The 13,737-nt window shown below is 38.6% G+C and overlaps 1 protein-coding gene across 1 annotated transcript in view; it reads right to left on the bottom strand.

The window, feature by feature from the left end:
• Positions 1-5,855: 5,855 nt before the first annotated feature.
• Positions 5,856-13,737, bottom strand: part of LOC106952034 (glycogen phosphorylase, muscle form) — a 19,318-nt gene continuing 11,436 nt past the window's right edge. The window contains exons 8-20 of the mRNA XM_015039890.1: positions 13,255-13,398; positions 12,960-13,052; positions 12,075-12,221; positions 11,100-11,263; positions 10,389-10,503; positions 10,186-10,287; positions 8,654-8,801; positions 7,976-8,034; positions 7,760-7,901; positions 7,466-7,673; positions 6,865-6,999; positions 6,516-6,582; positions 5,856-6,374 (exon numbers count right to left, since the gene is read on the bottom strand). Coding sequence (XP_014895376.1) covers positions 6,225-6,374; positions 6,516-6,582; positions 6,865-6,999; positions 7,466-7,673; positions 7,760-7,901; positions 7,976-8,034; positions 8,654-8,801; positions 10,186-10,287; positions 10,389-10,503; positions 11,100-11,263; positions 12,075-12,221; positions 12,960-13,052; positions 13,255-13,398 — 1,674 coding nt within the window. The 3' untranslated portion in view covers positions 5,856-6,224. The remainder of the gene's footprint in view (positions 6,375-6,515; positions 6,583-6,864; positions 7,000-7,465; positions 7,674-7,759; positions 7,902-7,975; positions 8,035-8,653; positions 8,802-10,185; positions 10,288-10,388; positions 10,504-11,099; positions 11,264-12,074; positions 12,222-12,959; positions 13,053-13,254; positions 13,399-13,737) is intronic.

Raw genomic sequence — 13,737 nt, 5'->3', positions numbered from 1 at the left:
TATATAAAGTAACACAGTAATATCTTTACTTTTGTTTCATTTTTACAAATAAAAAACTGGTTGAAATGGAAAAGAGCCCTCTCTTTTCTATTTCACATACTCGAGATATTATTTAATGAATATGTCCATAAAAAAAAAAAAAAAACACAAGCAGAAGAGAGAGAAGCAGGAGATGTTAAACGTCCTGCTTTCATCTCTTAGTTGGTTATTTTCCTTAATCTCACATTATTCAAAGAATAGTTAGCAGAGAAATCATCCATAAATTATAACATAAAACTCTGGAGAAAACTTTGAATACAGTCTTAATGTTTTACACAAGATGTGTCAACACGTTTGGCAGCTTTCTGTGTTCAAGGTTGAATGACTAACCAGACGTGGCAGAATATGCAGATTATTTATCTGATCCTAGAGGTGAACAGGTGATGTTTCTGCGATGTTATAGCAAGACAGAAAGCAATAAAGCTTCTCTGATCAATATAATAACAATAAACAAATGTTTTTTTGTTTTTTTTGTTTGTTTTTTTTAAAGCATGAACATCAGAGAATCAACTACAGAGGAAGATTTGTGGGATGATTTTTGCTTGAGTTGAGCTGGGCTATTCCATTAGGTCCACTTTACATGTCACTGTGTTGCATAAGACCAGTTCAGAATACGCTTTCCCATTGCAAAAGTATTCACAACCCAAGTACCTGCTCACATTTTGTTACCATGCAACCAGAAACGTCTGGTTGCATGGTAATGATGAACCAACACAAATACAATCTTATCGTAAAAGAAAAACCAACCAGTAATCTGGATTACCATACAGGAAGTCTGTTGGTTAAAATATTTTCTATACCTACTTATTTCTTGCAGGATGCCTCCTGGCAATGGTGATCCTATCGTTCAAGTGAAGTCTGATCTCATCACTGTTTAGTAGAAATGGCTGGCTGAGAATAATCAAGAAGCCCGTCTTAAGGATTAAACAAACCAAGTCACAATTTTTGACTCAATTATTGGTTAAAGTTATGCAACTTTTGTTGCATCCGCAAGAGCCCAGCATTTAGCTTAAACAAATAAATCAGGAGAAATCAGCAAGACTCCTTGCTGAGGAGGCCTTGCGAGCAATTCAAGTACCTCAACTTTACCTCTAGATATGAAAATCCCAGTTTATTTTGCTCCACATCATGGTGAAAACATAATGAGTTGATGGCAACTAAAGTTTCCCCAGCAAGCATCATGTTACTCTGTGGTTTGCATCGTTTTAACAAGCTACACCAAACAGAAAAAGCTGTCTTCTTGTAAAAACAGATAAGTATTATCTTATAAATACAGCTGCCAGATAAACTTGCTGTGGTATTTGTTGATGTGAACTTATTTACTGAACATTCTCCTCTAAAGTTATTAGTCCTTCTTATATCAGAAGAGTCTGACTCTGTTGAAGAGGGCGGCGGGGGCAAGAAGACTTGTTTCTTGGATTGAAAGACTGACTTATTGAGCGAGACACATTTCATTTTTTTTCTAAACAAGAGACCGTTTTCTGTCTCTGTCATATATTGATCAAAGCGAGTCTCAAGCATTTCATTTACACCTCAGGAAAGTCTGTCACCGGGCATAATATCGCTCCTCAAAGACAGAGCTACAAAGTGAGCCAATTACAGTCAGTCACTCCTCGAGAGGAGCATATTTACAGACCCACAGATCAAAACTTTACAAGGTAGGAACAAAACACAAGTGGAAATCCTGTTTAAGTTCATTATATGTCTACTGTGATCTGAAGCTTGTACCGTGGGATTTATGCTTGATCCTTGAACTCAGAGGTAAGCCCAAAAAGCAACAAGTTGTCTTACAGTTTACTGCAACACTAAAACCAGACTATAGAAGCCAAAATTGATAAATGTGACATAACACGTGTATCCTTTCATCCTCTCATCAAGTCCGTTAATGGTTCTTTTCAAGATTAAACACACAACCCTGATCTTTTGTCACTGTGCAATCAGAGCTTGTTGAATAGAAATGTGTGAATCATCCTCTTAAGGTCAAGCTCCAACATGGTTAGGAAATGACACAGCTTTTTTTTATTGGTGTCAGATATATATATATAAAACTATCCTCTTCTTCTCTGGCAATGAGGCTGTGAAAATGTGATGCCCTCGTTCTGTTTTTCTTTTGCTTGTCAAATTTAAATATTTCAATTCATCAAACAAAACTTAATAGCAACTAAAAGGAGTAAAGTGAAAATCATTTTTAAATGATTATTCATTCTCAAATTAAAACATGAATTAATTGCAATTAACAGCAATTTGTGGAAGACTGAAGAGACCTCCATGCATGACACCCATTCGAGGAAAATCAAGAAATCATTGACAAAGTAGCAGGTTAAAAGGGCTCAGAAAGCAGAACATAAAGGCATTGATACTGATATATCAGCTTGGAAATGGTTACAAAAACATTTCTAAGACTTTGAGACTCCAGTGCACCACAGTGAGAGTCACAAATAGAGAAAATATGGAACAAACATTTTCAAAAGTGGTCTGCATAACAAAATTACTCCAAGAGCTCATCAATGACTCATCCAAGAGGTCGCCGTGTAACCAGTAGATTGACAACTAAAACACTCAGACCTCTCTTGTTGGTCAATGGCTTTTGAGAGCGCCGTAGATGTTAGCTGCTCCAGTGTGTGTTGCTTTGACAAAAAGTGGTTGTCAAAATTTAGCATCTGCAGCAGGATAATATTCAGCTTCTTTCATGGGTTTGTCCACATCACTTTCAGGCATTAACTACTCACTTGGTTTGTTTTTTCTGCTTCCTTAGATGTCCTATCTACTACTTGTGAACATTTCTGGGGACATTGTGGTCAAACTGGCACAACAGGGCCTCTCGATGTTAATGTTCACTTCTTTCAAATCTTGCTTCACCATTTGCTGCTGCAGCTTCCTTCAACCTCATTTATTTCTTATTATCCATGAATTCTGAAAATCTTCGCAAAATCAAGTGTCACGGTTGAATCCTCTCTGGTTAGTTCAAATAGACTTCAAACTTGATATTTGATGACCTTGAGTTTCATTGATTCTTTGTGCGCGGTTCTTTCTCTGAGGATTACCGAGAAAAGTTTCTGTCTCTTTAGTAAAAGAGGGCTTAACTCTGCAGGTTGTGACTGATGACATACTCATGGCACATTTTGAACCCCCATATTACAGAGGTTTTATTTATTTGCTGTTTTTCAGTTACTTGTACAATTTTTAATTTAGAGCGCACTGCCTCTCAAAAGTATTTCTAACCTTTAAACCTTTTCACCTGCTGTCACAAAGCAACCTCAAACCTCCACGTATTCATTATGAGATAAAAATGATAAAAGTGTGGCATCCCTTTGTATTCTGCAGCTGCAAATCTTTCTGAATAAGCCCCCAATACTTCAAATATCAAGACACTGAAATAGTTCAAATTAAGTCAAATTGGATGGAAAGTGTCTATCAACAGTGAATCTCAGTCTTGATATAATGTGCTTAGCAAGGAGAGGGATTCTTCTCTAAATCTAAATGTTGTTCAGCATATGCTGGCAAATTAGGCCCATTTAAATTCAACATCCAGTTAGTAGTCCAGGTCATGACCTCATTATCAAACTTAAAAAATAAATATTCAATAACTGCTCTGACAGGCCACACATCCTACTTGACTGGACAGAGGAGCCGGTTTATCGTAGCAGAGGTTCTTTTTTTATGCTGCTGTTGAGATTCGTGGTTTTTTTATTTAACTTTCTGAGTACATCTGTCGCGCTGGAGCAAATGTTATCAGGAAGAGCCTGTGATAACAGCTCGCATTACGATTAACTGCTTCTGGCTGCATCCCTCCGCTGGAGTGCTGCCCTCACAAGCAAAAGTGCCAAAGTCCTGTCTCCTTGTAAACTGGGTCTCGTGCTAATGTTGACACAGAGGTTTGCTATGGGGCAACAGCCTTATCAGACACCCATATCCCTGCTTTTGTGCTGCCCTATTTAACCGTGGCACATACTGTCCTTTTATGTATTTATTTTGCAATGCCATCTCATGTTGAATGTTGGACTTTTGTCCAAAACAACCCATCCTGAACTCGTTCATATCTTGACTGTTTTGGCAGGTACAATATTTATTTTCACAGCAGCTGATGTGGTTTTACTAGGGCATTAACAAGCGCATTTTGTGATACCTTTATGGAAATACCCGTTATATCCATTAACGTTAATGAAGGGAAGTAAAAATCATTAAAATGTTAAAATGTAAAATCTGCAGTCCTGTGGAAAAAGAACGGACCCCCTTGCTTTGCTTTTTTGCAAGAGTGAAATGTTTAAAATCATCAAACAGATGAGTGTCAAAGGAAGCACTAAAAGCAGTTTTCAAAGGAGGATTTAATTTTTTAGGCAACAAAACTTGGCCCTATGTGAAAAACGTTATCTTTCCTTGACCAAACATACATTAATTTAGATGACGCCAGCAAGTTCGTTCAGGTAGGTAAAGCTCATCCTGAGCTTTCTCACAATCTCTAAGCCCTCACAATCTCTAACTGTACTCTTAAGTTCATGAGCTACCACTGGCCACTTTGTTACCTTCAGCCCATCTGCCTCCCCTGCACCTGCATGGACTCTGAAGTCAGAGACCCTTTCTTAATTTTCTGAAATGTGGAAGAGATAGTCAGGGTGTTTACATGCACTTATCACTGATATGTTGAAGAGCATGCTCATGGTGTAAAGAGACTTGAGCTAATAATCATTTTATTTCAAGTTTACATGCAAGCTGTGATTATGCTAATTTTTCCACAGCTAAGTGCAGGATCACCAATTACATAAAGACCTGATTACTGCTAGACGCGTAGAATCAAGAAGCCACATAAATGGAAACCAGCAGACATCATTAAGAGTGCTGAAAGATCATAAAGAAAGGTCATGGCACAAAGTAAAGAAATTCAAGAACAAACCCACTTTTTATGTAGAGCACTATAGAGATTTGTTATTTTCTTTGTAAAGATCTGATTTTAAAAACATTATATAATGTGAAAATGTTAAGTGTGAATATAAGGAAAAACTGTTGTTGTTTTTTTTACTTGTAATAAGATTGACATGATTGAAGGGGTTAAGGTTTAAAGAAGCAGTAAAGAGAGTATGGTGACATCTAGTGGCCGAGGTACACATTGCAACCACCCCAACACTTTCCCAATGAAGCACAGCATCACCCTTTTCATCCAATAGTTTAGGTGAATTTCTAAATAAAAAAAGCATAGTACACCTATTTATTAGTCAGATTTGCATAGAAATACATAAAATAATGCTTATTCCTAACATGATTTTTATTTAGTAGACATTTTCTCTGTAGTTATTTTTCTTAAGCAAATGTGATTACATCCCAAAATTGTTATTATCCGTGTTTCTGTGTATTTATTTTACGGTTTTTCTGTGTTCAGTTTCTGTCCTGAGTCTCTGTTTCTGCGTCTTCCCCGTTGATTGCTTCCCAGGTGTGTCCAATTACCTGATTACCCCTGTGTGTATTTAAGACCACCTGTTGTCTCTTGTCGGGCCCCAGCGTTAGTCTGACCTTCATCACAATAGAACTGGTTAAGTCCTGTGTTGGCGTCAGCTCTCGTTTTTCAGTCCTATATCAGTTGCTACCGGTAATTAGCTGTGTGCTATTCTCTCTGCCTGCCTGCATTGGACTGTTTTGAGCTTCTCCTTATTAAATCATCATCTTCATCATCATCATCTGGGTCTCAGCGTTCATCCTCACCACCACAACCATACAAATCATGACAAAAATATATATTGAAAATAACATTTAAGGTGGAAAATCATGTCTAACATCCATAATAAAGCAATAGTGTTTTAGGTAAGTAAAGTCTCAGAAAGGGAAGTTGCTAAAACAAATTTTATTTAGAATGAATCTGAATGGATATATAACAGAACCTTTTTAATAATACAAAAAATCACCAAAAAAATGTACAAAGCCCACCACAAAGCTCTTTCAGTCCACGTTACATCAGATACATATCAACTCCTACATCTCCAAAGAAACTGTAACAGTTTTCCTTGGCCAGCATGTAACCTGGATAAGCAATAATGGAGGTAAGGAGAAATGTAAACTTTCTGAGGTTTGAATGTGCTGTGGATGCGAGCTTGTGGGGGCTTCTTGCCTGACATTACAGAGCCAACAATACCGGTTCAGCAGGTGTCAGAGCCTGGGTGAGAAACTGTGTGTGTGTTGGCTGTCATAAGGAGAGTTTATTGCTTATCATCAGGGGCAGGCAGTTTCTCAAGCGTGGGCTCCATGCCCCAGATCTCGCGCGCGTACTGGGCAATGGTGCGGTCACTGGAGAACTTGCCACATCCAGCAATGTTGTAGATCACCTTCTTGGTCCATTCCTTGGGGTTCTGTTATAAGATGAAAATAACAAGTAGGCAATAGAAGCAGTCACTTTTGTTTCCCCTCTATTAAGACTACACTAACAGTGCACTAACAGGACTAACCCTAAGCTAGACAGTTAGAAATAATGACTTATTTTTAATTTATACCTTGTACAAAGCATTGACTTTCTCCTGGCATTTAATGTAGTCTTCATAGTCAGCAAAGACCTTGAACCTGAGAAGAAAACATGAAAAACTTAACGAATAAAACGCAGACAATTCAAAGGTAAGGTTACAGAGATCAGAGATCTTGATGTCTGATTCCAAATTCCTAGATTCAATGCCAACTTTTATTTAAATTTTTTCTTTAAAATGCTTAGACTAGTCAGACCTGGGAAGCAATAGAAATTCATCAAGGACCGATCCAGTGTGCTCTACCACCTGCACAACCAGGCAGCCTGTTTGTCAATAATGTTCCTATATATGTAAATATACACAAATGCTAGGTTGCTTGTACCTGTCGTGATGCATCAGCATGTTGACGATTTCCTTAAACAGGTCTGGCTGCTTTGGGCTGAAGAAGCCACCGGCGATCTGGTCAATGGCCTGTTTCAGCTCAGGCAGCCGGTTGTAATACTCCTCAGCATGGTATCTAAGCAGGATGGAAAATAAAAATGAAAAACATTGACTAAAGCGCAAGCTTATCTCTGTGGTAACAAGCTCTTTCATCGGCGCAGCTACAAAACTGCTCCGTGTTCTCTACAGTCCCACCTTTTAATGTACAAAACCCTCATTATGCGAGTCTTAGAGCAAAGGAAAAGGAAAAGATTATTATTAAAACCAGTGGAACAGCTCAGAGCAGCTGGACTGTCAGAGCGTGTGGAGCTCACTGCGGTGATTTTAAAAGGTCTTGACAGTTGGCCTCTCTCGGAGGTATTTCCCCAAATGGATCTGATAATGATACTCCGATGGCACAAGTAAAAAAGAAAAGGATAAACCTCTCTGTACTCCGTCTAAGTCTTCCTGTAAGGAATTCTATAATTTTTCAGAACCAGTAAAATATTTTCCTCTCCTCTTGATTGCACATGAAAAGACGGAAGGTGTGGTTCACTCCTTACCCTTTCTTGTCGAGTGCATCGACGTCATCTACTCTCATGCCAAAGATGAAAAGATTGCCTTCCCCAGCTTCCTCTGCCATCTCAACGTTAGCTCCATCCATGGTGCCAATGGTCAGGGCTCCGTTAAGCATGAACTTCATGTTGCCGGTGCCGGAGGCCTCAGTGCCGGCTGTGGAGATCTGCTCTGACAAGTCTGATGCTGGAATAGCTGCAAGATGGCAAAAGAAGGATGCTGATCTCTGCAGTAAGCGCTTCAAATTAGTGTTTTACTCTCAGCGTACAGTAGGTTCTTACCTTTCTCTGCCAGTGTGACTCTGTAGTTCTCCAAAAAGATTACCTTCAGGCGATCTCCAACCACAGGATCGTGGTTGATGACCTCGCCAATTGCTGTGATCAGACGAATGATCATCTTGGCTGTGTGGTATCCAGGAGCGGCCTGCGAGTTGAGTTCAGTTAAAGATCTGGTGACATATGTTGTCAAAGTGTAATTCCTTTTATTTTTATACAAACCTTTCCTCCAATCATGACTGTCCTTGGAGTCCACTGCTTGTTTGGCTCTCTCTTAATGCCTGGTAAGAATAGCAACAAATTTAACTTAACAACCTAAAACTACAGAACAACAACAAAAAAAAAAAAAAAAAAAAAAATTAAATTTACTATGTAAATAAGGTTGTAAACTGAAAAGATGAGCTGGAAGGAACCATCTAAATCTTGACTATTAAAAAGTACAGCTGTCCAACACAGTAAAAATGTTTAAAGGGTATCCTAACTCTATTGAGAAGATTAATGTATAAAGTAATTATAAACATAAAATCCGTTTTCACTCTCTTCAGAATCTTTTTTACCTCATTAAAAAAATCTGTGAGTAATTTGGAGTTATTTTCCACTGTAAAATCCATGAATACTGAACCACAAGTAGCTGGGAGTCAACTGTAGCCCCAACACAAATACAGAAATGAAGGATCCTTTTGAATGAGAGCTAGAAGGACTCCAAAAAACAAAAGACAAAGTCATTTGTCCTTCTATTTAAGCACCTTGTATGTTTTATGTCCTGGATAACTGATAATAAATGCCAGAAATCTCAGAAGTTGTTACAGAAAAAATACAAAGAGCTAAAGGGCCTCAACAGTGGGAGGTTTTACACAATAAAGTAGATGTAGAGCCAGAGGCAGCTAAACGAGGACTTACGGTTGTAGTAAGTGATGATGTGGAGACAGTTGAGCAGCTGCCTCTTGTATTCGTGGATTCTCTTGACTTGGACGTCAAACATGGAGTTGGGATTGATCTTCACCTTGTAGTGCTCCTCCAAGTGCACAGCGAACTTCAGCTTGTTCTCCTACAGGATCAAAGCATTTGTTTTTGTTTATAGGGAAAAAAAAATGTACTTCAGCTTCTGCCACTGTAAACAGATTCATTATGCAAATGCGGTTAAAGCAATTACCGGAGACAAACAATACACGAAACACAAACGCAGGAAAAATGCCAATGAAAACTCATAAAATGTCATGTCACCTCTCTACGCTGATTGCTGGCTGTCACAGGCTGGGTGGGCTGGGGGCCAAGGATGTATTCATTATAATTGCTTTTTAATTACACAGAGAGTTAGAAGTAATGAAACTGGGACACGCCTGTAATGTATAGAGGAGCGATATCCAGATGGAGCCTGGGAATGCCTGGGAATTATGTTTGTACTTGAAAAGCCAGTAGCTGTTTCTATGTGTGAAGGACATGATTGTGGTGCTAACAGCCTGTGACTACGCAAACATTTTTTTATATGTTGTCATAATCCAACCACAAGCTTTAAATACTTTTATTGGGATTTTATGTGATCAACCAACTAAAAGGCCCGTGGTAATACTGGAGGAGCAACATGACAGCAATTCATTGTGCACCCCACAAACATCTTTGACAGAAAAGAGAAGACGTCCATTGTTGCTGTGACCTTCAGGATAGGGAAGCTGACCACAGTTGATAGAAAGACGAGCAAAGGCAAATATAAATCAATCCTGGGGAAAAAAAAAAAAAAAAAAAAAACGATGTGAGAAAGCAGAACAATGACTCTAAACGTGCAGCCAGAGCTGCTGCAGTGGAACGGTTTGGACCAATGTATATTCTGAAGTTAGACTCCTCAAAGTCCAGACTAAAATCTAGCTGATAGTATTTGGCAACAATTGAACATTGATGTTCAAACGCGTTTTCCATCTAATCTGAGTGAGATTGAGCTAATTTGCGGCGAAAACCCAGAAGAGAGATTCCTCAAAGATCAGCAGCTGTAACTGCATCAGAAGGAGGATACGCAAAGTATTGAGTCAAAAACACTGAAAAGAAACCAATAGCACATTTATCAGATACATATTAGTGAAATCAACAAACCGTTGGGATAAAATGTGCAAATGGTCAGAGTATATGGTAACATTATCAAGGCATTGTAATTAAATTTAAGCCAATGTTGAAAGCACTGTGTGAACTTGAAAGGTGAAAACAAACAATATGTGAAATCTTGCAGAAACCCATTTTCTTTCACATAGCTGCTGAAAAAGATACCAAGATCAGCAATGTGCTCTATTTTTGTGCTGCTAATTAAACCGCTGTGAGCCCTGAGGAATGTTGCTGCTAAGGTGAGGGAAGTATTTGCTTTTTAAATTTTATTTTTGCTGGGTTAGTAAACAGTTGATGAATCACAAACTCAAGCACATACAGCTAAATAGTCCACTGTTCACCTGTTTCACTTTGGCAACATCCCGAATAAATGCCTCATCATCCACGAAATCCCGGAGACGCTGCAGCTGGTCCAGATCGCGAATGAAATCCTCCCCAATCCTCTGATGAGCAACAAAGCGACACCAAGTCAGCCCATACTGTCAAGTGGTTCACTCTGCCTGATGACCTAAATATTAGCGTGGCTTTGTTTATGCCATCTGACCTCAGCAATGATCTCTGCCAGCCCGGGGTTGCACATGACCAGCCAGCGGCGAGGGGTGATGCCATTGGTCTTGTTTTGGAACTTGTGTGGCTCCATTTCATAGAAATCCTTAAAGCTGGCGGGAAAACAAAACTTTAGATACATCTGCACACAGATGCTTGACATTCATTATGTAGTTATATTATTTACAATAGAAGTCCCTAATAAAGCATTCAGGACACCTGGAAGGTTCTCCCTCATTATTTGCAAAACAGCTCAGGGGCCGTCTGTTTATTTGATTTTTTATATTTTTTTTTAGCCATTCTGTTGTATCTCAGCAGTACGATTGATTCTTTTTCTTGGTAGTGATTAAAACTGATCCTAATCTGAAGTGTTTTGCTGCCTTAAATGCAATCTTAAAATATTGTCCCATATTTAACTCTATTGATCGCATCAAACCTAAACAGCTGCCACCACCATGTTTCATGTGGAGATAGTGTGAACGAAGTGAGAAGGTAAATGAAGATAAACAGAGCAGCCCACCCTGCTTGTGTCTTTTTCCTTCTACTGCTACTAGTCACAAAATATCCCAAAACATAAGACATTGTTGTTTGCCCTGATATGATTAAATGAGAAAGTAAGTAAAACAGAGACATATGCTTTTTCAAGGGACTGTAGTTCTAATTTAATTACTGGTAAAACGAAAAAAAAAAAAAGTTTTTGACTACTTACATTGTAGCTTTTAGGATGTCAGAGTGGATTCTGGCCACACCATTGACAGCGTGAGAACCAACTATGCACAAATGGGCCATGTTGACCCTCTTCTGCCCTACTTCCTCAATCAGCGACATCCGACGAAGACGATCAACATCTCCTGGAAACGCGGCGGCAACTTTCTGCAAAATCAAAAGGAATTTCTGATTTTAGAAAGAATTAAAAACACATCTTTTGCTTGTTACATCAAAGCTGGTCTTTGTCTGTACACAAAAGGTCACACCATACATTTAAAATACAAGCTAGCAGCATCATGACCATTTCTATCAGTGTGAGAGTAGATGAAAGCTTTCACATGAAAGCTTTCTCTTTTTTTATCGCGCAGCTCTGCCCACCACTTCATATTTTTGTCTTGTTTCAAAAGAGATGTGGGAGTTTTTTCTGACAGATGTTGAAAATAAAACTCAAGATACATTTATTTATTTATTTTTTGCTTTTTGGGCTTTCACATTCTAGAAGATGTTCATCTTTAAAACAGCCTTTTTGACACAGAAAGTCACCGCTGCACATTGTGTGTTAAATAAATTCTCTCTTTTTTTTTAAAAGGTTTTGTTGGCTCTAGTGGCCTTTATTTGAAAGTAGTTTTACAGGAAAGAGGGCAAAGACATGCGGCAAATGTCACCAGGCTGGGAATCAAACCTGCGACCACCGCCACAAGGACCAAGGCCCAAGGCCTCACTACCTGGGTTGTGCTTTGCCCCTGCGCCACCACAGCACCAAATAAATTCTCATTTAATTGTTTTCTAATCTTGTTATTGTTTATTGTTAATGTAGGAGATTAGATATAATTTAATTTCTTCATAATTTTATTTCCAACTATGCTGAGTATACCCTGTAAAGATTAAGCAATAGTCTTATTTCACCGTACACTGAAACAGAGTTTGGATGCAACACATTGCTGTCTGAACATATGTTGCAGTTTGCAGCACCAACCTCCAGGTGGCGTCGGTTGATCTCATAGATGATTTCCAGGTGACGGGGCAGCAGATGGGAAAACAGGTCTACTGGCCAGCGCTCCAGAGCTTCAGGAAGGACAGTGTGGTTGGTGTAGGCACAGGTCCTAACACAAATGTCCCAGGCCTGAACATCAGCCACAGGAAGCAATGGTTAAACATCTTTGTTTTGTCTAATATCAATAAAATCATATAGTTTCTTGAATGATGTGATGATACAGGGGTTTTCCCACTCATTTACATTGCAGCCAAAATTATATGTTGTTTTAGTAATTCAATTTAAAGAGTGAAACTCATATTTTAGATCAATATGAGTTTCACAAAGTGATGCTAAAGAAGTAGTGGGCCTATGAAAAATTGAGTGAAAGGAAAACTGTAGCAAAGAAGTGCATAAACTACAGGGATTATTGTTACTATGACTGAGAATGGGAAAGTCTAAAGCTCATTAAAGAATTTGAAGGAAATTTACAAGATGTGAATTAGTTCCTTGTGGTGATTCAAACATGTTTTCCTGCTTTTTTAATTATTAAGACTCAAAGTAAGTAAAAACCCAAAATTCTGCTTAATAGATTTTTTTAATATTACATAGAGCTAATTAAAAAAGCATTTTAGTACAAAAAACACATCCAGAAAAAAAACATCCAAAGTAATTTCAAATTATGCTCACAATAAACTTTTGTGTCTCACCCTCTTTGTAAGCCGTTACCAACACAAACAGACACACATCACTCTGTTCGTAATCTGTTATTTCCAGTCTTATGAATAGAATAATTTACCTATTCATTGATTTACAACTTTGTTAAGATATACTTGTGCCTGGTACCAGCGAAGAGCTTTAGGAAAATAAAGAAAACGGGACATTTACCGTTTCCCAATTGAGTTTTTCACTATCAACGAGGACCCTCATCAGCTCCGGAATAGCCATCGCCGGGTGGGTGTCATTTAGCTGGATTGCAACCTGCATGTGCAGAACATTTGGTCAGTGTAGAGCATGCACAGAATGCCAGTAACAAACATAAAAACCATTGTAGGTGCTGTTCATGCCAACTAATACTTAATATGATCAATAAACACACACAATACCTGCTCAGCACACTGATAGAAAGTCTTTCATGCAGACATTTGACAGAAGTGACTTTGTCAAAGTTTTCCCACTGTACCTTGTCAGGCAGTTTGCTGAAGTCTGTGCGAGTGACCTCCCTGGAGCCAAACTTTGAGACCTTGAAGCGGCGGATGATGTCTTGCAGGGTGGCAGACACCACAAAGTATTCCTGCTTCAGACGGAGCTCCTTCCCTTCAAAGAACTGGACACAAAGACACCGTTTTGTTCTGAAGTCAAATTTCAAAGTTATTTTTATTCATTAAATTGGTACTTTCATTCAAAACATGTTTTTTATATAATTATAATTAACGCCTTGACTCAAAAGGAAGTAGGTATTTGTGCAGGTTTGTTGCTGTTGTGCTCTTATCTCTTGTAGATCTACATTAGTGTGTGTGTTTTTTTATTTTTTTTTTACAGTTCAGTAAGTGGTTTCACATCCATTCATCCACACCCAGACATCCTTCTCCACTAGTCCATTCCAGTGAGTCCCAATACGGTCCCAGGTCATAAGGAATATATAGTGCCTACAGCAAAAAAAAAA

This window comes from Poecilia latipinna, unplaced genomic scaffold (assembly GCF_001443285.1).
Source record: "Poecilia latipinna isolate Pla-1442-1.1 unplaced genomic scaffold, P_latipinna-1.0 Scaffold30, whole genome shotgun sequence".
Taxonomy (NCBI): Eukaryota; Metazoa; Chordata; class Actinopteri; order Cyprinodontiformes; family Poeciliidae; genus Poecilia; species Poecilia latipinna.
Note: the sequence above shows the minus strand (reverse complement) of the source record. Positions and strands in the feature narration are given on the sequence as shown.